This window comes from Corythoichthys intestinalis, chromosome 14, assembly GCF_030265065.1.
Source record: "Corythoichthys intestinalis isolate RoL2023-P3 chromosome 14, ASM3026506v1, whole genome shotgun sequence".
Classification (NCBI taxonomy): domain Eukaryota; kingdom Metazoa; phylum Chordata; class Actinopteri; order Syngnathiformes; family Syngnathidae; genus Corythoichthys; species Corythoichthys intestinalis.
In genome coordinates, this window is record NC_080408.1 from 46,106,742 (window position 1) to 46,130,195 (window position 23,454).

The 23,454-nt window shown below is 40.1% G+C and overlaps 1 protein-coding gene across 5 annotated transcripts; it reads right to left on the reverse strand.

Annotated features, from left to right (window-relative positions):
- Nucleotides 1-1,923: 1,923 nt before the first annotated feature.
- Nucleotides 1,924-22,697, reverse strand: fubp1 (far upstream element (FUSE) binding protein 1). Of its 5 annotated transcripts, none has more exons than XM_057857311.1 (20): nt 22,530-22,697; nt 22,013-22,103; nt 18,114-18,149; nt 18,007-18,043; nt 17,873-17,919; nt 17,721-17,792; nt 17,591-17,648; nt 17,348-17,510; nt 17,176-17,274; nt 16,329-16,442; nt 13,335-13,437; nt 12,891-13,136; nt 12,631-12,791; nt 9,125-9,276; nt 8,976-9,052; nt 8,765-8,890; nt 8,442-8,516; nt 7,949-8,011; nt 4,533-4,702; nt 1,924-2,804 (listed from the first exon to the last, which is right to left on the reverse strand). In XM_057857311.1, the coding sequence occupies exons 1-20, from the start codon at nt 22,614-22,616 to the stop codon at nt 2,769-2,771; spliced, it is 2,013 nt and encodes a 670-aa protein (XP_057713294.1). In that variant the 5' UTR covers nt 22,617-22,697; the 3' UTR covers nt 1,924-2,768. The 5 variants fall into 5 exon arrangements, with proteins under 5 accessions (XP_057713294.1, XP_057713292.1, XP_057713291.1 ...); XM_057857309.1 differs by having other exon boundaries at nt 8,765-8,894; nt 8,974-9,052; XM_057857308.1 differs by having other exon boundaries at nt 21,980-22,103.
- Between the last annotated feature and the right edge of the window lie 757 nt (nt 22,698-23,454).

Here is a 23,454-nt window from a genome sequence, read left to right on the forward strand (position 1 = left end):
ATAAGCTATTTTTTTCTATCATTTTAAATCCTACAATTTATAGTTCAGTGCGGCTTATTTGTTGATTTGGGTTAATAGATAACATTTCGATAGCGGCATCATAAGACTGCCATACAAACCGTCAAATTAATGACAACAGTATCATGGGCTATTAATGAATGCTTATGACAGATCAGGTCATTAAGGGTCATCCAGCAAATTAAGTCACCAACTCCATTTATGTCTAGCTCCTATCTTATACATCCATTCAAAAGTGAGCCACTTTGCCGGATGACACAAAAAGACATCCATTATTATTTACTGTAGCGTTGCAATGCATGCTAGGAGGCATGTTGGACAACAACAGTGTTGAGAGCAGGTGGCAGCAGAGGTTGACCGTCCCCCCCAAAGGGAGCAGTGATGGCCAAATGAAGCTTCGCAGCCAACTGGTTCAAAGCTTCATGGTGGTTCATTTGGTGTTATGCCCGTCTTTTGATGCCACTGTCAAAGTGTGACCGATTAATATCTTACAGTGTAAATACAGTTAGGACAAATCCAGTTTATAGTCCAGTGCGGCTTATCGATGAACAAGTGCCGTTTTTTTTACGGTAACGGTAAATTACGGAACAAGCTAGATTAGGCAAGTAAACAACATATTAACCGATAAAAACCATCAGGGAGAGCAGCGCGCCTTCAGAAGGGCGCTGCACACTTTTGTGCAGTAAGGGGGGGTATCCCCCTGATAGCTTGATGGCAGATTGCAAGCCACTAAATTTGAGGTTTTTTTCGCATCAGGAGAAAATATTTTCAATTTTGAAGCAAGTAATTTTGTACATGTACTTTTATATGAAAAAAAAACCTCATCCACTACATATTTGAGTGAAATCGTTTTACTGTAGTTTCCATGGTTTTGTTAAAGATTCTTTAAAAGTACAAAAAAAACAAGTTGGCCTCCACCCAATAAAACACTGACATTACAGCATATTATGTCATGAGCCAGTTAGTCATCAAATTCATTTCTGACACCTTTATTAATAATGAACATGACAGTAGGAGTGAGCATATGCATATAGTACAGCACATATTTACCTCTAGAAGGCTTCCTTCTGCTAAATAACCCCCCACCCCCTTTAAGGCGGCGCCTGAGTGGGACATTTCAATGACACAATAGAACATGTTCAAAGTTCAGTTCCTGTCCTCATCCAACTTTCTAAAGCATTCATTGCAACAACCATGACGACTTTTAATGAAATGGGGACAACAACCTTCAGACGACTCTAAAAATCACTATAGCAGCGTTAAGAACAGTCAAACCGTGGAGAAAACATGCCTATCTTGCACTTTTTGCTGACACAGAAAAATGGCATTACTTTTTGATTGGTCTGGGATATTTTTTTTTTACCTTAAGCACAGGAGCTCTTGCCCGGCCTACGCTCGGCAGAAACTACCACAGGCTCTGATTCTAGCGCCTAAGCTTGCAGCGTCCTCCAACACTGTGAGCAAGAAGTGAAGACGTTTCAATGAGTACGTCAGCACCGCGCTTTGAGAGCACAATTCACACCACCAGAGATCATTGGTAAACATGTTTCTAGTGAAGAAAGAATGGCCCTATCCTTCTAGAACATGCACGACAATTCAAAAATGAGCAAAGCCAGTGTTCATAAGCACATACACAGAATTTCCTCATCATCAATTTGTACTTTCAAGTCAAATCCACAAAGTCAACAAGTCATACGTGTCACTTATCAATTCAGCATGAATTCATTGAGCATTTCTTGGCATGGATGGAAAACGTTTCAAATTGACAGACAGTGGAACCTCCGAAGCGGAAGTAACTGTTGGTTTACTTAAAAGTTGTTCCAAGAAAGAGGGAAAAATTTTGTTCAAAAGTATCAAAATCACGTGAAAATACCACTTATAATTGTTTTACATTGTTTTTTCTGGGGGGGGAAAAATAATTGCAATACAATGACTAGCCAAATGAGTATTCGACCTACAAAAGTGAAGTTTTAATAAACTCAACGTACATATGTAATCACTTTCACACATGACAGTGTTTCCCCCAGATCTTTATAAGCCTGGTGGGCCCCCAGGCTTTCCTTTTCCCCCCGCCAGAGTAAAACAGTGCTAACAACAGAAGTATGAAAAGTATTCATAACCACGTCTGGGAATACGGTTAAAAGCGCAATAGGAACTTCTGACGGTCGATATGTGTACAAACACGTCCTAGCTTGGCCGTTGCACTGCACTGCATTTTTCAAAAACTGCCTTTTTGTGAGCCTCCATGTTCAAATATTGTGAATAAATGGTTTACAATAAGGAATAAAATTCCTGACAATTTAACTGCCATTGACAATGATGGGACATCAGTGTTCATTCGCTGCCAGAATTCCCAGTTCAACTGTACTGGATGTCTACCCGTTATTAAATTCACAGCAGAAGGATGAAAAGCGCCGCATGATCGCATGTCTAACAATGTCAATGAAAGAGTTAACATTTTATTTTTCTCTACCACCAGGCTTTGCAAGTTTTCTGAGGGAAACCCTGCATGAACATCTGATTTTACGAAGCAGGATGACCTTTTCAGAAATCGTAGCTTTCAGAAACAATCATCATGAGTACACTTCTCCCCACTAAAGGCATAAGCACAGTCGCAGCATTTCCAATAAGCTGACAATCACACTACTATTTTTCCCAATCAATTCTGGAAATTGTTCCTCTTTGGAGATTCCACTGCATTTCATTTTAGTTTCCTTAGGCTTTGCTTACCTGGGTTACTGCAGCAGAACCTAAGGTGCAAGGTCTGGGGGAGTTGGGGGGGAACACTGCAAAGATCAGATATATATTGCACTATATAGATAGATATTTTGCAGTCAATAAGATTTCTCTTTACTGATCTAGTCATGTCAAAACCTTTGAAAACAGTGCTCAAGTCAATCATCAATCAAGGTTCATGGACAAGTTCACGACTTAGACATGCTCAATTCATTGGAACATTTGCAACACGAAAGAAGGCTAATAAGCATGCTACGCTGTACATCGTCTGGATTGACGGCCATTTGTGTAAAGAGAGAAGTGGGGGGAAGGGGGCATTTAAAGAGAACAGTCAATAACAACGACCGAGCAAAGTGACCGACATTCAAATCGACTCCGCTAAATGTCCGACAAGCGCTACAAAAGTGATTTCGACAATCAAGAGTCTACACCTGGCTTCACGACAATTCATACTTACCCAAAGACAAAAAAAATGAGGGGAAATTTGACATAAATATAAGTGATACTTTGCAAGCGTCATTAGGCTCAGTAGTCAGTTTGGGTACTTACAGGACAGGCGGGCTCAACTTGGACGTGGACTGCGTTAGCCGCCCCCCTGCCCGAGCCTACAGAGCTCATTGCTTGTATCGGATAAGACACTAGCACAGCAGTGGCACAGCAAAAAAAATATAATAAATCTTTTTTGCATTGATTTTGTCATTTTTAAAACATGTGTACATATTAAGAGCACATGGGCAGGACGGGAAAATGCATCATACAATTTACCTGACTGTCCTGGAAGAAAAATATAAGGGAACACTAATAAAAATAGGCAACATTACTTTTCAATCACATAAAGGGGGTAAAAAAAAAAAAAAAAAAACTTGCTTACCGCTTTTCTACACTCGCCTGTGGAGGAAGTGTCTACACGTCAAGGCAAAAATTAGGACATGTGCATACTAGCTCGACAACTTTAAACAACAACGCATGAGTCGTCTGGCTCAAGTTATCAAAAAAGCATGAAATGTCAAATCAACAAGCGTCTTGTAGACAGTTGGAGAGAAACAGGAGAGCATCGCTTTGTGTCAACCCACAGGTGGCCCACTAGTTGCTAAGCTAACATAGCCCCCACACCGTCTTCTTCCTCTTGCTAAGGTGAGCCCCAACTTACCAACACAGGAGGTTTCAGTTTGTTTTATTGCAAAAAACACAACAGGCAATAAGCATTTTTTTTTTTTTAACCTTTTTAAAACTGAGATGATTTACATGGTAATGTCTACAGTTCAATGATAAACATGTTTTCTAACCACATTTAATGTAGATACAGGGCTGGAATGACCATATGTTGAGTTGCCTCACTAAAATCAAAACATTTACAAGGAAAAAAAACAAAAAACAAAAAAAAAAAAAAAACTAACTGGAGAAGAGAGGACGTGCTTGCCGGGTAATCTGCCATCTATGTGAAACACTTTCAAACCAAGGAAATTTAAGATCTTCAAGGCGTCTGCATCCAAACATTTAACAAAGGATTTTGCGTTCGACAATGAAGCATTTACGTTATGTCCACTTCACATTACTGGCCCTGTGCAAGAGAAATACATAGAAGATACAGTGCATGTTAACAGCGGAAATTAACTGCTGACCACCTGCTGGGGAGGAAAGTTTTATTAGTTTAGACCGCTGCTGCCGCTGCTCGTACCGGGACCCTGTAAAGCCTGTGGGAGCCAAGGAGGGTTATGAAGCCCTATTGGACTATTCCATGCACGTGTTATTCAAAAGAGGGAAATGGGGGGGCGTACCTGAGGCGCTTGCGGGGCCGCTCCCATGGTCTGAGGGTTGCCCGTGCCGTAGTAGGCTGCCTGCTGCCGGTAGTACTCGGCCCAGGCGGCACTGTAGTCGGGCTGGCCGCCAGGTTGTGTGGTGGGAGCCGCAGCGGCCGCGGGTGCTGCCGCCTGAGGGGCCGCTTGACCTGGGGAGAAGCAGGACAAAACACTCCATAAAGAGGTACAACAACACTAAAAGTCAGAGGTGCAGCGTTATATGCCATATTCTTATGACAGATAAGTGCCCTGTCAGGGCACCAAGCTTTTCTTACACTCCCTGCCAAGGTAAAACCGGGGACAAAATATATACTGTATATTTATTTTAGCCACATTTTAACTGTGTCGAGTGATACAGTTGAAAGTGCAATGGCGACATCTTATGGTTGATATGTGAACAACCCAGTCTCTCTGCCATTGCAATTAAAAGCATTAATTTTTGGGCCAAAACTGGAGGATTGAATGTATTTCAAGGCTGTGCATTTTTGTGAGACACTACGTTTAAAAGGTATACAGACTAGGGATGTGCCCAAGCCGATCACATGATCGGAAATTGGGCCGATCGGGCTATTTTTCACAGGATCGGAATCAGGTGAAAAGGATCTTTTTTTTTTTTTTTGAGGGCTAAAAAGTAAGAAAATTATCCAGAAATACAATGGCATTGCAAAAAGAAGCAAAAATATATAAAATTTTATACCCCACAACACTCCAGGAAAAAGCGGAAGTATTGTAAACAGTACAGTACTGTAACATGTTTGGAACTTTTGTTTAAATTTTTTAAAACTTCGGTATCAGAATGGGACTATCGGCAGATTCTCAAAATCAGGTGACCCGGGTGCAAAAATATGACATCGGGACATCCCTAACACAGAATTTATAATGTTGAAATACTTTTCTATTTCATGCATGCTCCCTCTATCAATACTCTGATGAGTACACAGAGCCCTGACATTTTACCTGAGACTGCCTCAAAAAGCTTTTTCTTACCTACAATAGAGACGTCGGGTTAAACACTCGATTTGGCTGAACACGCGCCTGTGCGTGTCTCCGCAGAGCTTTGCCATCGTTTCTGCTTGGCAAAAGCACTTATCTAACTCACTTAAGACTTGCTCCTAACAGTAAACAATTAACAGGCAAGAAAATGGGTCAGGGGTTAAAAAAGTGAGAAGGGTGTGGAGGAAATATGTTCTGGTAGGGCTGTCCCAGAAGACAAACTTTCTCCCGATTAGTCAGCCGACTATTTTTACAATTAGTCGACAAAAAAAAAAAAAAAAAAAAAAAAATTTTTTTTTTAACTAATTTAGCAATGTAATTTTTTTTTTACGCTTATTAATTCACAAAAACCTTTTTGGAACACTCAAAATCTTTATTAAAGTACAAATAAACATGTAAATAATAATTAATCACACATGAACACTGAGGTCAAATGCTGATAGTAGGCCTGAACGGTATTGGAAAAAAACTCATTGCGATTTTTGGGGAGTTTGCGATATTAAAACGAGAAAATTTTCACCAAAAAACTTGAATAGTTCCATTTGGGATAGCTGCACTGTTGACAAAGAAAAACAGTTTGGTCTCGCTGCCTAGCAGGAGGGAGACTGAGACACTGTGGTGCTGTATGAGCATGAAGCAGAAAAACATGAATGTATGTTGTTTTTAAATTCCGATGCTCTGAAAAATGGCGCCATCGGCCCTAATTTTTGTAACTCAGTTTAATCCAGGATCTGCACAACTGCTGCGTTCATGAAGTAAATCAAAAGTTTAAATGGTGAAAAAAAATAAAAAATTGCACGTCCTGCGATGTGACTATTGCGTATTCGCACATTGCAATGGCCATGTTCAAAGGATATATTTTTGCAAGCTTAGCTGATAGAATTTACTAGTGCGAAAGAATAGAACGTAAACAGATTCATAACACTGACTTCGCCTTTCCAACATTATTCAAAACAATTCTTGAAAAAAATATATAGCATTATTATAGTATACTACTATGTATAATAGCATTATAATAATTATTCATAGCCAATCATATTTTTCATAAAGGGTGTCATTTTAAAGTTATTCTTAGTGTAAAATCTGAATTATGTAGTATTATAGTATTTATATATTATAGTATTAATTCTGAAGTATGTGGTATTAACTCCAGAAATCGTTATTTATATGACAAACGCGACGTGCTTTTATTTTGAACTATTCACCGGAAGTACATTTGCTAAACCGCTAATAAATGTACACTCAGCAAAAGCATTTTTCGTCATTGCTTGTGGTGTCACTAATAGTTTTTTCATTTTTTCGTTTGCAATTGCGGTTAACCAGCGATTTTTCATGTTTGAAGTGGCACCTTTTAACAGCAAGTTTGCGTTTTGGAAAAGACTGCCAATGTTTTATTGCAGGCTAAAGTAAGTTGATGCTTTTCCCCATTAGTCTCAGTATAGCAATGCTAACATTTACAGTGTTCAATATAGATGTGTTTCCTTATTTTGTATGTGTGAACTGTAATTCTACGACGTGTTGTTGACCAATAAACATCTGGACACAACAACTGGTGTCTCATATGTCATCTACACGCACGCACGCGGTGATAAAACGCAGCCGTTAAAATTACCGCCCTCATTTTTATTTACCTTGCGATAAATGGACTCATTGCATATCGCGACAGGCATAGCAACTTCAATAAAACATGTCGTTAGTTAGTTAGATGGACTTACGCCCCCCCCCCCAAAAAAAATTCTCCTCGGATCTACACAATTCACGTAGGTCACCCTTTTTGACTTCAAAACGGCGAATTTCGCCGAAAGGTGAGTGATTTTCATGCCTGAATTAAGTCTGCCTTTCTGGTGCTGAATTGAGGAGCCAAACACTCGTTGCTTTATGTTTGTGCTCGTACAAGCATGCACGAGCTTAAAACAGGCTGCAATTACGCTTTAGGCCGGAGATAGCAGTCCCAAGTTTTAGTGACCAATTCCATATAGCAGTTACGTATGTTAAAAAATGACATACAAGAGTCATAATTTCCAAATTCCTGTCAATTCAATTAATTGACTGCCATTGACGGCAATAGACGCCCAATCCATTTGAACTGGGAGGGCTAGCTGCAAATAAACCAATGTGCTGCCAGCAGTCTACTTCAAATGGATTGAACGTCTATAGTGCCAAATCAATTTCCATTCAAAGCAGAAGGAAAAGAGCTGCCAGTCTTTTTTGAAAGCATTCTTGCATAAAGGAAGGCCTTAATTGTAAGAAGGGGAACGAACCCACCACCCATGTCTGTGAGTGGGGGTCAGAATCCTTTTTCCTTCATCTTGGGAAGCTGTGGGAGCAACGTCTCGACTGCAAAGCGCTGCGTGACAAGCACAGCCCCCCCATTTTGTCCAAATGTATTAAAAGCAACTTGCCTTGTTTCTTATAATACTCTTCCCAGGCTTTGGTGTAGTCCTGAGGTTGTTGATTCTGTTGACCTGCAGAGAGAAACAATGTCTTTGTCAGTGTGTGGCACAGTCACCAGCAGTTGGCAGCAGCAGCAGCAGCAGCAATATTCAAGTAGCATCCCACACATTACAATGACAGATCAATGACACAATCATAGAATGTCAAAGCAATACATCTTGGAAACAAAAAGACTCCTCAGCGCATGAAACGGTGTTTCAGTCCAGGAGACCGAGTGTGGTGCAGTCTAAACAGCACAGGCTGCTTGAGGTCAACTGAGTGGAGGTGCACTGAAAAATGTATCTACACTCCACTGAGGGCCTGAAATACCGACAACTATCCAGACGTGATGGTATATAAAAAAAAAAAAATCAAGAAAAAAAAACTCGTATTGACAGCCTAGTTGCTGTTTAGACTGACGCATTGTTAAAATAGGTGTACACTGAAACTACGTTCATATACCCATTTTCTTGTAATAATCCTCCCAGGCCTTGGTGTAATCTGCCTGTCCACTCTGACCTGCAGCCTGTGGGTCACCTGTTAAAAAAAATTGTACTTGTAATTCGTCAATCATTCCGAATAGGCCTTCCTCCTCCATGGGGGTGTCAACCTAAAAAGGGTCGTGGATGCTACCCTGTCCCTAACATAATCTTAAAAAAAAAAAATGGGGGAAAAAATGGGAAAAAAAATAGTCCCCTGTCAATTAAATCCAGCTATAGACTAATGACGTGATGATAGTGGCCTAAATTCCATTCCCAAGTTGACGCCGTGCAGCTGAATATTACCTTGACCATTTGACTGAGTGGCACCCGGTGCTCCACCAGTGGGCGTCATGGGCGCTTGAGGTTGCTGGCCATACTGGGCGTAGTAGGCCGCCCACGCAGCGGCATTAGCGTCAGCTGCTGCTTTGTCTGAACCCATAGTGAGCAAGAGAAAAAATAAGCATTTTAGATAAAATTAACCACCGAGTATGGGTAAGAGGTATCAGGTCCTTACTTGGATCAGGCTGTCCCTGCTGCCAGTGAGGGTAACCGTTCCCCCACCCCTGAGGCTGGTAAGGTGCAGGGGGACCACTAATCAAAGACAAGAAAGATTTAGAAAATTTTTCATGACAGAGCTTCCATCCATAAACAACTTTTACTTACTGCGGTCCTGGGGGTCCCTGGTTGTAAGGCCCAGCGTTGTAGGGACCCATGGGGGCACCAGGGGGTCCTGGAGGGCCTGGAGGACCATGTGGGCCTGGACCTCCATGTGGACCAGGGGGCCCATGGGGGCCACCCATTGGAGTGACGGGTCCCTGATAGGACAGACCAGGGGGAAAGAAATTAAAGGTGCATCGATTGACGTTCACGATCAATTGGGGCTGTTTTCATTCATTTTGAGTAGAGGTGCACGATATTCATTTTTTGAAACAGATATAGATAACTTCCTGCACCTCAAGGCCGATACAATAACCGATAATTTATATATAGTGATTCACGATAATGCATTTTTCAACCGATACCGATAACCGATAATTTCCTCCTCATTCCAACCGATAACCGATAATGTCAAAAGATTTATGTAAAATTTTTTAAGTATACACAAGAGAAAGAATTACTGTGCAAAAATATTATTGCTCTTTTTTTTCCAACATCAAACGTGAACAAGTAGTAAATTCCAACATCTAAATGAAGACAGATTGTCTCACATTGTATAATGGTAAACTTTTGGCAACAATTACTTACAGAGTAAATACATAAATTGCACCAAAATGGCTTTAAAAGTAAGCCATTCCTAACGTATAACATTACTACACAGCAAAAACACAACTCCTTAAAACTAGTTAAATTCCCTTGTTTCTAGTGTAAATCTATTTGAAATAAGTGAAATTAACTGCCAGCACTTCAAGTATATTTCACTCATATTTCTTGAAGAAAAATAGCCAGCTGAAAATAATCTTAACAGCCTTATTTTAAGCAATAAATTATTATACATAATCCTTAAAAAAAAATTTTTTTTTTAAACTTGTCAGAAATGTTTTTTATTCAAGAATATGTATGGTTCAAAACATTATTTGAAAGCAAATTTTTCTTGATTTAGGTGAAAAATGACTTTTTTTAATGTTTGGCCTTAATAAGAACAAATGGCAATATTTAGTTCAAGTAAGTGGAATAATCTTGCGCATTCATCTGTTAACTAGTCTTCAACACTCAAGATGGGGAAAATTATTTGACTAGATTTAAGAAGAATGATCTGATTAAGACGTCATAAATTTAAAGCGTACTGAATGCATTACTGACTGGATGACTTCTTTGTGTGGTTTGGTGCATGTTAAAATTATCAACTAACCACTGTGCCATCATGATAAACATGCTTTCTTGACATCGCTTGTGTGAATGTCCGTGGTAAAACTGATCGGCATGTCTTTCACGAAGAATCGTGGTCGTATCAACTGCATTACTTTTTCATCCAGGGGTTTGGCTATCGGGTCATTTCGGGAATTTCCTCCTGCCTGTGCCCTTCGGTCCACTAGGCTGCCAAATTAGCACTCGCGCCAGGCCTCTGTCTTGAACCGGAGTGGCGGTTCGTACCGGATATCCGCCTGCCCCGGCCGGCTCGCTGCGCCGTATTCGGTGCATGGCTCTGCTCTGCCCGCCTACGGCGAGGCGGCGGCGGCCTGCCGGACCGGCAGGCTCCGTCGGAAGACAGCTACTTGTCGACTATCAGTCTCGTGAGGTGTTTAGCCATTGATAGGAGTTTACCACCCGCTTTGGGCTGCATCCCCAAACAACCCGACTCCGGGAGTACCGCAGTGTCTCTGTATCGTCACAAGCCCCGTAGCTTCCTTTATAGTTTGTTTACAATAGCTTTAGAATTCGCGTTAGCAGCAGCCTCGTATTTGTTCCAAAAATCATTGTGATGCAGTTTTAAATGGCCGATGGGTTAGTGGTGTTCAATGAGGACGCTTTCTTTATGCCTCGTGGAACTGTTTTGTAGATGGCGAGAGCGTCGTTTATTTCATTTCACACACGGGAAAAGCAACACACGCTAGTGAGAGCGCCTCACCGTACTCATCAACCCCTCCTCCCACAGGGGCTTCAGAGAGGGGAGGGGTTGAGCAGGCGGCGGTGGAGAAGTGGAGAAAACTGCCTGGATGCGCACATTTGGAGGCTAAATCAAGTATATAATTATCGGACTGCATTATCGGTTGATTTTTTTAAAAATCTGTATTATCTGTGTGACGTCATAATTGCCATTATCGGCCAATAATTATCGGTAACCGATATTATCGTGTATCTTTAATATAAATATAATATTTCAATGTATATTCACCTGAGTTTTTTTTTTTTAGCACGTGTTGGTAGAAATTATTGTGGTTCATTTAGCATAGATTTGCCTTTGACCGAACCAGAATTTTCATAATGACATGAATACTAAGGCAAGAACAGTTTTGAAAAGTGCCAATAATAATTTTTTCAAATAAATATAATTTGAGTCAATCACAATCAATCAGTCTATATCATCGATGATGTGTTCCCCTGAACAATGAGCCCTGATCTAAAACAAACAAACCCAACAGGTATTGTGCTTTGTCAGCAGATAAAACATTTGATACAACAGGAGAGGAGACTTTTGTCGTTTTGGTCAATGAAACAACTTTCTTAACCTGGCAATTATAGGACAGCAAGCCTATCAATAACCAAAAGGCCTCTCAAGAACTTGTAAACATAACATTGTAAAATGCAAACATTTGCTAATTGCAATAGTAAGGTTTATAACTCCGTGATGGAAAAACATGACCTCTAGAACAGTAACAAAAGTTTGCATACTGGCAAAACAGGAGTGGAAACCAATGCACACATCCCAATCAGACACTGTGCCAAAAATATTATTAATAGGCCTGATAATATATAATAATATTGCATTCATTGGGATGACGTCATAATTCCCATTATAGGACCGATAATTATCGTGCACCTCTAATTTTGAGGGATCTTCCGATTACTACAAACATTAAAGCATCTTATCCTCTTATGGCACCTAGAGTAATTTAGCCATATTAGCCCGCCAGTATTTGGTCGCGGACATTCATGGTCATTATGAGCCTGTCAGTGCACTCGTTAGCTTTTGTTCATACTTTCACGACCTCAATATAATGTTTACGATGCTAGCGTATTGTGATCTTCGCAACATTAATGAGGGATGAAGTGAAATTTGCAATAGCTTTCAATTGAGTCCCATTGTAGCCCTTGATGGCCTCATTACTCTTTTTTGAGAGAGTTCAGTCAGATAATACCTGTTTTGTGAAGCTCACATTTGGCTCACATTCAAACTGTTCCAGCATTAAACCATATTAAGATCCTGGAAATACTTATTTTGGGAAGCAAACTACTGCTGCATTTTAATTGTTGTTTCATGAAATTAATTTTTTTTAATTTGCAAAGAAAATATTCCAAAATATGTAACTACTGCATGTGCACTTAAAAAAAAAAAAAAAGTCTTTTGTTTCACAGGCACATTTCGGTGCATCCCTAGGTATGACAAACTAAAAAGGCAGAATTCGGCACTTGTAAAGCACCACGTATCTTAACTGGAAAATACTTTATATTCTGGGGGAAAAAAATGCATTATACAGTTCCTTCAGTAAAGGTAGATAGCCTTTACTCACCCCAATCTTCTCCTCTACCAGCTGCCTGGCATAGTCGATTTGCTGGGGTGAGCCCCTTACGGTGAACATCTTGACGTTAGGGTCCGAGTTGGGAGGAGGATTCCTCTGGAGCTCAATCCTGGCTCCTGACTGTTGGCTGATGCCTTTAATGGTCTCACCACCTGGACGACAATTCATACATCATTAACTAAAGCGCTGAAAGAACGAAACACAGCCACAACAAAATGTTGTACATATCTCTGATCAGTCATCTCTCTTGCCTTTTCCAATAATGAGGCCGGTCTTCATGGTCGGTACAGTGAAGCTAAATTCTTGAAGGCCACCAGGCGGCCCCATGTTCCAATTGCCCTGCCCGCGTCCTCGGCCTCTGCCGCCACCACCACCGTGACCAGGAGGCCCACCAGCTTGAACACTCCTCAGCAGGTCAGAAATGATCTCTGCTGCGTGCTGAGCCTGCTCAGGAGGACCCATGATCTGTGCTATTCTGTCTGGTGCACTACCATCATCTGAAAAGAGACACCGAGAAGATTATGAACCTCAACATGTAGATCAGAAATGTCCTCTTATTTTTTTGTATTTTAGTGTAGGTCTCAGAAAAAAGGGTTAGGGTTATCCATCAGCTGTCAGCGTGGTGCATGATTTTTAATCATTGACCAATATTCCTAAAAATGCATTATACAATATACATTCTTGTGACAACTGACCTGGTTTGAACTGGATCCTGACCCCCGTGTCGCTCTGGATCTTCTTAATCATCTCTCCGTTCCTGCCGATGACAATCCCGACTGCGAACCGAGGAACCGGAACCTTATGGGGAGAAAGAACGTATGGTCAAGATAGGGCTGGGCAATATGGCCTTAAGTACGTATCACGATGAATTGAGCAGATTTACCTCGATAACGATAAATGACAATAAATTCGCCCAAGCAAACTGTTATATAATTTGAAAATTTGAATCAATGCATGGAATACAAATTAACAGTTTCTCGTTAAATGTATTTACCAGCTTTCAATTTAAAAATTGCACATGCAGTCTAAACATTAAGTATTAAAAAAAAAATCTTGTAAACAATAAGAATTCTTGTGTGAACATTTATAACAGCTTGTATGACTTGAAAAATATCATCACTTGAATTTCATTAAATTCATTCCGCATTGTTATACACTAGATAGTGGCATGCGTTTAGATATTTAGAATAGATACAAATACGACACATCCACCCGCCCCCCAGGAATTATACTTAATTAAAAAATAAAATGTTTCACAAACCTTTCCTTTCTTTTATTCGGCTCAGTTATTTACATCTTATGATTTTAGAAATCCTTACAGTATGCAATAAATAATATTCCTGTTCCCAAGCACTGTGCTTACTGTACTGTAATTTTTACAAAAAATAAGCAATACATAGTTACTCCCCGTCATCTAGGACGAGCCACTTACAAGACTAGCACTGTCGTGTATTACAAATACTGCTTTGAACACATCTTCACAGACAAAAGCAATGACACAGGCTTAAAGACGTCAACTTTAATTGTGTAAATCACACTTAATGACGACACGATCTCCTGGTTGAAATAGACGACATCCACTTAATTCTATTGAAGATATGTAATGCTGAGGCAATTTGTCAACTTTACTTTTAAAAAGAAACGTGCACTGTTTATCCAGTAGATGGGGCTCTTGCAGTGTGTCAAACAGTGATTCAATTTAGGACAATTGTCTTAAAAGTGGTTCATTGTTTCAGAAAGCCTCGGTTTTTCCATCCCTATCTGGAACCCGTCAAGAGTTTACTTAATGTCGGGTGAAAGTTTGGCGAAGCTAACTTAAGCCCGACTTCATCCCGTTTACTTGTAGCGTTAGCCGCTAACATTAGCAGCTAGCGTTAGCCTACCGGGCTTCTGTTTGATTGGCTTCCTGAAAACCATGTGACTCCAAACGTAAGCACACTGTCTGCTTTCTTAAAGTGCCTGTGACACGAAAAAGCATGTTTATTTCATAATACACGCGGTATTTTATGCCCCTGAATGATATGGACCGCTTGGATGTGTGTGGACGCGATCGCTATATTTATTTAGTTTTTTGAATCCCGCGCCATGAAAATGAGTGACTTCCGGCTTCGGTCTCTCATTGAAGAGGAGGGCGCTGTGACGTGTACGGTAGAAGACGTTTTCTTCACTATACAGTGTACTGTTGTGTATGAGGACGAAGGATTCAGCTGATTTTGCGGATTAATACTTTTATTTTTTGCATCACGCCAGCCAAACGGCTGCAGAAAAATCATTCTGTATGCGGGAGAGGCATATGCGCCTTTTTGGAGTTTCAAAAGGTTCCCATTCACCGTGGATATTTACTGTGGGACCATTGGACTTACAAGGAAGTGAGTAAACATCTTGTTTTGTATTATGTCAAATACGAATACAGTGATTACAAAGTAAACACTATAAAATTCCTTTAAATAAAGGACTACTTACGTTTGATCATTGATAGGCATGTAAAAAGCTATCCTCATGCTCATTAGCAGTTAGCACGTTAGCTCCACAACAACTCCAGCCACCCTCCTCCAGGGAACGAACTGTAAATTGCTCTCCGCCGGGCGGTTTGCCGATCCGCAAAGAAACTCGACAACCGGGTCGTCATGTCAAATAATCCAGGCTAGTTATGTGTGATTTTCCACTTCGAAGACTTTGAAACGTCCCTCGGTTCGGGTTAGCATGTCGGCTAGCTGTCACTCCTTCTGGTCTGTTTACATTCTCCGAAGCCGGGGAAGGGAAATGACATATGTCCAATTTAGGTGTCATAAAATATCGTTCGGGAGATGTGACGGTAAAGGTGAAGTCGACTGTTTTGACCATTATGGAGTAATTTTGCCATGTCGTCTTGAATAAATGGATTTTTTTTATTTTATATTCCATTTAGCACAAGATTGTTATTTGTCATGACCATGCCATTTATTTAGCAATTGGGGAAAGTACTTGGGTAAAAAGAATATCCTGTAAAAATATTGAAGTAAAGAGACAGAAACAATGACATTTTGCCGCTCTCTTCGTCGCGTTTTCCTCATTGTGAATAGTTCCCCCTCGACGGGCTGACTGGTCCTTCTCAAGCCATTTATATAGCTATAGGGGAAAAATACTTGGATAAAAAGAATATCCTGTAAAAAAATATTGGGAGTAGAGAGACTGAAACAATGACATTTTGCGGCTCTCTTCGTCGCATTTTCCTCGTTCTGAACAATTCCCCCTCAATGGGCTGAATAGTAAAACCGATGAGCCCAGTCTAACGCTGACGTCATCCACCTGTTGGGGACGCTAAAGCCCTATAATGGTAGGCGTGGCTAACCGGCAGATTAAAAGACTAATTTCTCGTCATCTGCGCTTTGCTAAATTGTTGTATATTGTCAAATCGTCTCAAAAAATGTTTCTAATTCACATAATAATGCCATTTAGGACTTTTTTTCTGGTGTCATATGCTCTTTAAAGGGTAATGAACATAGCCGAACAACACAGAGTCAAAGCGGGATGAAAAGACTATATTTTCTTCTTTTATTAAATTACCAAATTTACCGACATGGTCAAAATTACGTCAGTCATCGTGAAGAATTTCGGTAACGGTAAATTTTCGGTTTACCGCCCTGCTCTAGGTCAAGACAACAGCAAAAAAGGTCAGTTGTGACGGGGGGGTAAAAAACGTGACTCACATCTAAACTTTCACCCCCGGCACCGCCGCCACCTCCGATTCTGGAGCCGTATTCGCCCCTCTGCTCTCTGAAACCCTGGTCTCTGATGAGGTCCATCACCATTTCTTTGGCTTGCTGTAAAGAGACCATATCATGTTAACTCTTAAAATGCCCTTGACGATGATAGACATCCAATATACTGGCTGTTCCTCATCCTTCTACGGTGTATTTAAATGAGTTTGTCACTAGCAGACGTCCAATTCATTTGAACTGGGAAGACTGAAAGAGAATGATCAAATCATCTACTGCATTAGGGAGCTGTTTAGTCTCCAACGAAAGCAATAATACACATAATTATATAAAAGTTTTCAGACTAACTGTAGCGATGCATTTTAAGAGTAGCCACTCATCTGGAATAGGCCAATTGACTTCAAACAAAGCAACGCATGTACTGAACACAGAAAACAATTTATACCAATATTTATATTAACTCGTGAACAAATATTATGCAAATTTAATATAGTTGTAAATTAAAATCCACTTGGATGTATCAGCAGATCATTGTTTACATTTCAGCAAAAAATATTTATGCTACTTTGCCATTTCTGTTTACACTGCAGTTTTATTTTGCAGCACTACTTCATGCATTTAACTTTTACAGCAAGTGAGTTTAATGTCAATTTAAAAAATGAATGGGAATAAGGCGTCGTAATTTGTCGTATAATATTTCACCAAATTATGGAATTTTATTATTTTGTGGCATATCAATATCGTGATATAAAATGACCTACATCATGACAGATTTTTTTTTTTTTTTAAATAACGCACGACACGACTAGGAACAACAACAGCAGAGACTGACACGCACCTGAACTTTAAAGGGTTCTCCCGATATACGGAGAGGTTTGTCAGCGCCTGTGTTTTGGGGGCCATCTTGAATCATGACCATTTTCACTCCAGCTCTTTCCTGCAAGGCAACAATCAACAAATTACCATATAATCCACATAAATGTGGGCTTCTTCCGAGAGAAAGGGCTCACCTGAAGGCTCTTGATCGTCTCCCCACCTTTGCCAATGACAAGGCCGGCTTTAGAGGCAGGGACCATAATCTCCTGTACTGTCATGCCCGGGCCGTCATTGTGGTGGAACGCCGGGGACGGTCGTCCCTTCTCGACAATTTCTGTCAGCAGCCTTTTGGCCGTCCTGTTGGACAGACAGCAGCCATGTCAAACACCTTTGATATAAAACAAATAAACGGAATGCTAGTAAGTTCAAATACTTACTGGATTGCATCAGCTCCTCCTGTCAAAGTAACTGACCTATCAGGCATGCCTCCACTGTCTAACAAGACAAAAAGCAAAATTAAACACTGCTAGCAATAGAAAAATGAGCCCTGAATATACACTTACGTACCAGGAGCAATCTGTATTTTGCATCCAGACTCCTGCTGCAGACGCGAGATTTGTTCGCCGCCTCTTCCAATAACTAGAAAAAATACATTTGAGTTGTCCCACATCTGTGCGTTTCAGAGACAAAAGAACATATTTGGAAACTAGCGAACTTACTGAATCCAACCATTCCATCAGGAACTTTGAATTCCTCTGAAACCGATCTGGGGGGAGGAGAAAAGTACCATTATATTTTGTGTACAGCGCTTCTATGTGGAATTGTATGACTGCTCTTTGCTAATAAAGCTCACCTCGGGGGGCCGCCCATCGCTCCCATAGCCGAAAAAGCTGAAATAGAACAAAAAATATTGAGATACAACATGGACACAAATCATATTCACATGCTTGGATGACTCACCATCATTGGTCGCCACTTTCTTAGTCTCTGGTTGGTCTATGATGACATAAAAATAGCATCATTACAATGATCCCAGACCCTTTTTTGCACACAGCTTGAACTAATGTTTTTTTTTTTTTGAGGAGTATTTTGATCATTGATGACCTCTTTGAAATGAAGTGTCACTGTGGTTGGCGCTCATCTTGCACTTCATTAACTTAGCTATTTTACTCTGTGTTTAACAGCTTTGTTGGAATTGTGTATTAGAACAGCACAGTGAGAAAAGTGTGGACTATTGTTTTACAAAGCAAAAGTAGATGTTTGTATATATAAAATATTGATTATTTACAAAGATCATTTTCTTCATCTTCATCTGAGCTGTCCTAAACACTCCTCATGGGCCACTGAGGGTGCTGGTTTTCGTTTGTAGTGATCCAGCACAGACAGATTAACCAATGACAAGGTTTTCATGGATGCTGTCATTCTGATTAAAAGCGTGGTCGAAATAAAAATGCTTTTTATACACACCCAATTCAGAAAAGTCTAACCCGATTAAGATTCTATTCTTAACGAGTGGGGTGGTTCATGGCAAATAGGAATCCAACTGATGCGCATGAAAACACTTTATTCCAAAATTTCGGAACAAACCATCTTTCACTATGACATCACTATATGCGTTACGGTTATTCCTGTAAGCTAGTAGAAGTAGAGCGAGAGGAAGACTGGGTAAGCGCAACTCTCCAAAGAGTACTGATACTAATCTGTATCAGAGACGAACACGTTGAAGATATTAAAAAGATGTGGAAACACACACAAGTAACGCTAATACTTAATGTTAAAATTGACGGAACAATGTGTTGTTAACACAAAAGTCAGGGCGGCTTCTTATTATAATTTTACAATAATCGGTATATTTAGTCATGCCGCCTTTAAATGCTCTGGGAAAGATGAACCTTACCGCATTGGTAACTACTACTATTGGTAACAAGTACATGCTGTTCATGTACTTTGGTTGTCATAGCAAAAACAAAACATCAATGGACTTCATTGACAATAAATCTTGAAAATCGCAAGATTCTTACCATAATTACGAGACCACTTGAAGGCAGCATCAATCTACGCATATCAAAATAATTTGTTCCCCCCGAAGGCGTGAAGCATGAACATGCAAATCCTAATCGGATCAATATTTTTAGCTTCCATGAAAACTGCATCCGATCATAATTTTAATCAGAAAACTGATTGGATTAAGGAAATATAGTCCATGTAAACGTCGCAATAAGGTTTCTGCTAAAACAAGTAGGACCAGACTGCAATCAACCGATTACCCTTGGAAGACACAAGGTTGAAGAAAAGGTGTCCTCTGTATCAGTCGGATTAAAAACCCACACGCACTGTGACCCTTTGTGGAGTAGTTGGGACTAGACATGTGCCTTTTACAGATTTCAAGGTATACTGTGGTATACCTGACTGTTGCTCAGTGTCAGCAAGTCAAGCTGTGCTACACGATGGCTGGAGGAGGTGAAACTCCTGAACGTTTTCCCCCCATCCAAGAAAACAAAATCGCTTGTATAGGAATACTTCGGCTACAGAAATGTTACAAATGGCTGCGGCTTAGAGGAGGGCCAACCAACATGGAAAATCTGTTTGTTGAGGGTGGCTGCCGAGGAGGCAATACCGCCAATATGATTACAAATTTATACAAAATTACATGTCCGTAAACACAGTCATGAACGTTTCCCACCAGCCACAAGAGACAACTCCAGCGTGTTTAGTGTGTCTAGATGTGGTAAAACAGGTGTTTTTTTTCTCTCTGGACATGCCTGTGTTAAGAGGGTGTGTGAATAAGATAAACATGATACGAGTCAGACACACACGTTTTTTTTTTTTTTTAATGGAAAATAATTCTGAAGAAATAATTCTGATGGTCATAATGTTGAGCTATGGCTGTGGGCTTAGGCTCACCTAAAGGACTGCATTTATTTCTATTTTATTTAGAATATATAATTTATTTTAACAACATTATACTTATGTTCCAATTTGCTAATATGTTTTGTGAAATAATCCTGTTCAATTGATTTCTTTTGACCCAGATATCTCAAACTCACACATTTTAGAGCGGTAACTGCAATACCGTGAAACCGTGATATTTTGGTTCAAGATTATCATACCGTCAGAATATCATACCGGCACATGCCTAGTAGACTAGAGAAATCAGAAAGTGTTTGCTCTACTACTTCTTTTATATTTAAAACATATTTACCGTTTAAAAGCAAACTTTGAACTTTTACAAAATGCTAACAATGAATAAATAAAAACTCAAAACAAAGACGTGCATTTAGAGGTTTGCTGTAAAAGGTGACTAAATACCAATTGCATTTGACGTAACATTGTTATTACCACAACTTATTGCATGCATCGAGAAAGAACATTTTAATACCACAACCCTAGGATGACGTTGTGATGGTAGTTAGTGCTATGGTATTTAGTTTTTGTTGTGTTAGTGATGGTTTCCACCAAATGGCATTAACCTAAAGCGTGGCACACACAGATCTGCTCCGAAGCAGTTGGAGCAAACAACGATGGATGTTAATTCAGTTTAATATTGTGATTTGATTTGGAATGGATCCAACAGTAATCCTGGATTATTTTACTTTTGTTTCATGTTCTATGTCTATACCAGTAATCTGAACAGACATTTGCCTTGGGAAAGGAGACAAATCGCACTAGTAGTGGGAACCTCTTGGTACCTCACGATACGCGATACAAAGCTCACGATAACGATGATCTGACGATATGGCGATACAACGATTATCGATACATTGTTCAGGAAATCATTCTAGGATATTCTACAAACAACTTATAAACAGAAAAATTAGCTTCTGCTGTGAATTGGAATGAGTTTATCATTCGTAGACATCCAATCCATTTGAACTGGGAGGGTGGCAGCAAATGAACAAATGTTCAATCCCTCCCACTTCAAACGGATTGAATGTCTATGGCGGTCGGTGGCAGCCTATGCCAGGCAATGAGGTAATTTTGGGCCATTTAAGGTCATTTACCGGTTGATTTTCAGTTACTTCCTGTAGATTTTGGGGTATTTGAGGGGTCTCTTCCTGTTTATTTTGAGTTACAGAACAGGAAATGACCTGTAAATGCCCTAAAATGAACAGCAAGGACCTGTAAATGCCCTGAAAATCGGACAGAATGACTGAATGCTCGCATTTCGAATGAACAAACGTTCCCAGTCTAAATGGCTTGGGCGTCGAGCACTGTCAACGCAGCTTAGAGTTAACGGAGACACCATTATGGTGGGAGATTTTGGTAGCAACTTATTGGTTCATTTTTATTTTATTTCTTTTAGACATTGACACCTTTTATAAACGATATCTCGATTCTTGGCAGGAGTATATCGATAATCTTTTGAGATACATAGTATCACGATATATCACCATTTTGATATTTTGTCACACCCCTAATATCACCATTTCGTTATTTTGTCACACCCCTAAGTCGCACTCATGTTATGTCTTGTGTTCCGTGTTACTTATCTGAGTTACACTGAAAACACATACAGATTTACTTAATGTGTTGTCTTCAATTTTATGTTCTGTGCACCTGTGCTTAGGTCAAATGTCATATGGTACGACGAACCTTTGGCTTATGCACCTATATTGTTATAAAGGGCTGTAGTATAAAATCTTTCCTTACCAATGGAAACTGTGTTAGTCAAACCAACCATGCCTTCGGGGACAACGTATGTGATTTAGGATTAATAAGAACAAGGAAGAGTTAAAAAACGTTTATGCGTTGTGAATAGGGTTAAAGGGTTAAAACATAAGGCAAGCAATCACTATACTGGCATGGAATCCATTGGAGCCACTGACCGATATTCAGGTTAGGCATGGGAAAATACCCACCAGCGTCCTCCAGGGGCCTTTTTTGACCTCCGTAGCCAAACTCGCCCGTCGGGGGGGCCGCAACGCCATCGCCGCCGATTTTTGCTGCAATCTGAAACGCAAAAAATGTAAATCCGTGATTAATACGCATCTTTGAAGCGGAGTTCATTTACACTCGGGTGCGCGATAGCCGCGGCCTTTTGCTACGCTCGCCTCCGGAAGTCTTGTCCAACAAAGGAATTGCTTCGTACGACCGTTTTGCCACGTTTTGATATCTTTTAACGCGCATTTAAAAATGTATCCTGACGTGTTAGCGTGGCCGCAAGTGTACAATACTTCCTTTATCGCCACTGTCGATGTACATTTTTGTAACCGACGTTGTGGCGTCATGTTAGCATAAACCATCTCACGCTAGCATAGCTTGAGGCGAGGCCAACAGAAGAAGGGAGGAAAACGAAATTGAGAGAAGCGTAAACTGGCATTCCGAGCCAAAAACGGCATTATGTGAGAGTAAATAGAAGAGTGGCAGCTTTCTTACCTGTCTTGCTCGCTGCAAAGCGTCTTTAAAAGCGTCATTCATTCCGCCACCGCTGGACGGGGGAGCCACGCTGCTGTAGTCCGCCATATCTGAAGCAAGCTGCGTCTCTTCTCCTTCACGGCGCGACAAGATGGCGGGTTACATACGCGGGAGATGACGAGACTGTCATTACGAGAAAACGGTCCCGTCTCGCGATAGTCCACTGGCAAATGACGTCACGCGATTTTGTTGCTAGGTCTTGTTGCTAGCATCTTAACATGTTGACAAACAGATGCGTGAAATAACTACAACTAGATACAGTATAATGAGATTTAAAAAATAAAAAAATAATAAAAGTTGGGGAATGGATTTATAATATGGCTAGATAGAAAGATAGATGGATAGATAATAAATTTGCTTAACCCCTTCAGACCTGCATTTTGACTCTTCTCAAACACCAGAATAATGTCCAAATTTTTGGTTGGGAATATTTCATGCTTTTATTGGTTATTTTTTTAAATTTTTATGTGTTTTTGATAAGAAATGAACACTTACGTTTGCCTTTTAGTAGTTTAGTAGTTTTGTTTTGTCTCAGCCGTTTTCATAGAGCCAAAAATAACAAAGAGAGGGTGCTAAATCTCATAATTTGATTTTGATGGGTAAAGTTTTGTCCAATCATCGCCCAGAAGTGGCAATAGCAACTAAATTCGGTGTATTTATTGGTTTAGAGACGCGAATGTGTCATGTCCTTCAGCAGCATGCTCAGGTCTGAAGGGGTTAAGTAGCGAGACCAAGAAAATTACATTTTTACACAGACCAACCTTTTTTTTCCATAATTTGTTGCATGAAACTTTTTTTTAACTGACGCTAAACCTTTTTTTTTTTGCAACTTGCCATCAGTTTTTTTCTGTATATTTTAGTTTTCATGCAATCAGCATATTTTAAT

Bases quoted from the DNA above. Each gene is read 5' to 3' on its own strand.
- fubp1 (XM_057857307.1), bottom strand. From the start codon at position 22,616: ATGGCGGACTACAGCAGCGTGGCTCCCCCGTCCAGCGGTGGCGGAATG. The intron at 18,150-21,979 runs GTCAGTGGCTCC...ATGTCATCATAG, and splicing joins CATGCCTAACCTGAATATCG to ACCAACCAGAGACTAAGAAA. The intron at 12,792-12,890 runs GCAAGAGAGATG...ATTGTCGTCCAG, and splicing joins CGGCCTCATTATTGGAAAAG to GTGGTGAGACCATTAAAGGC.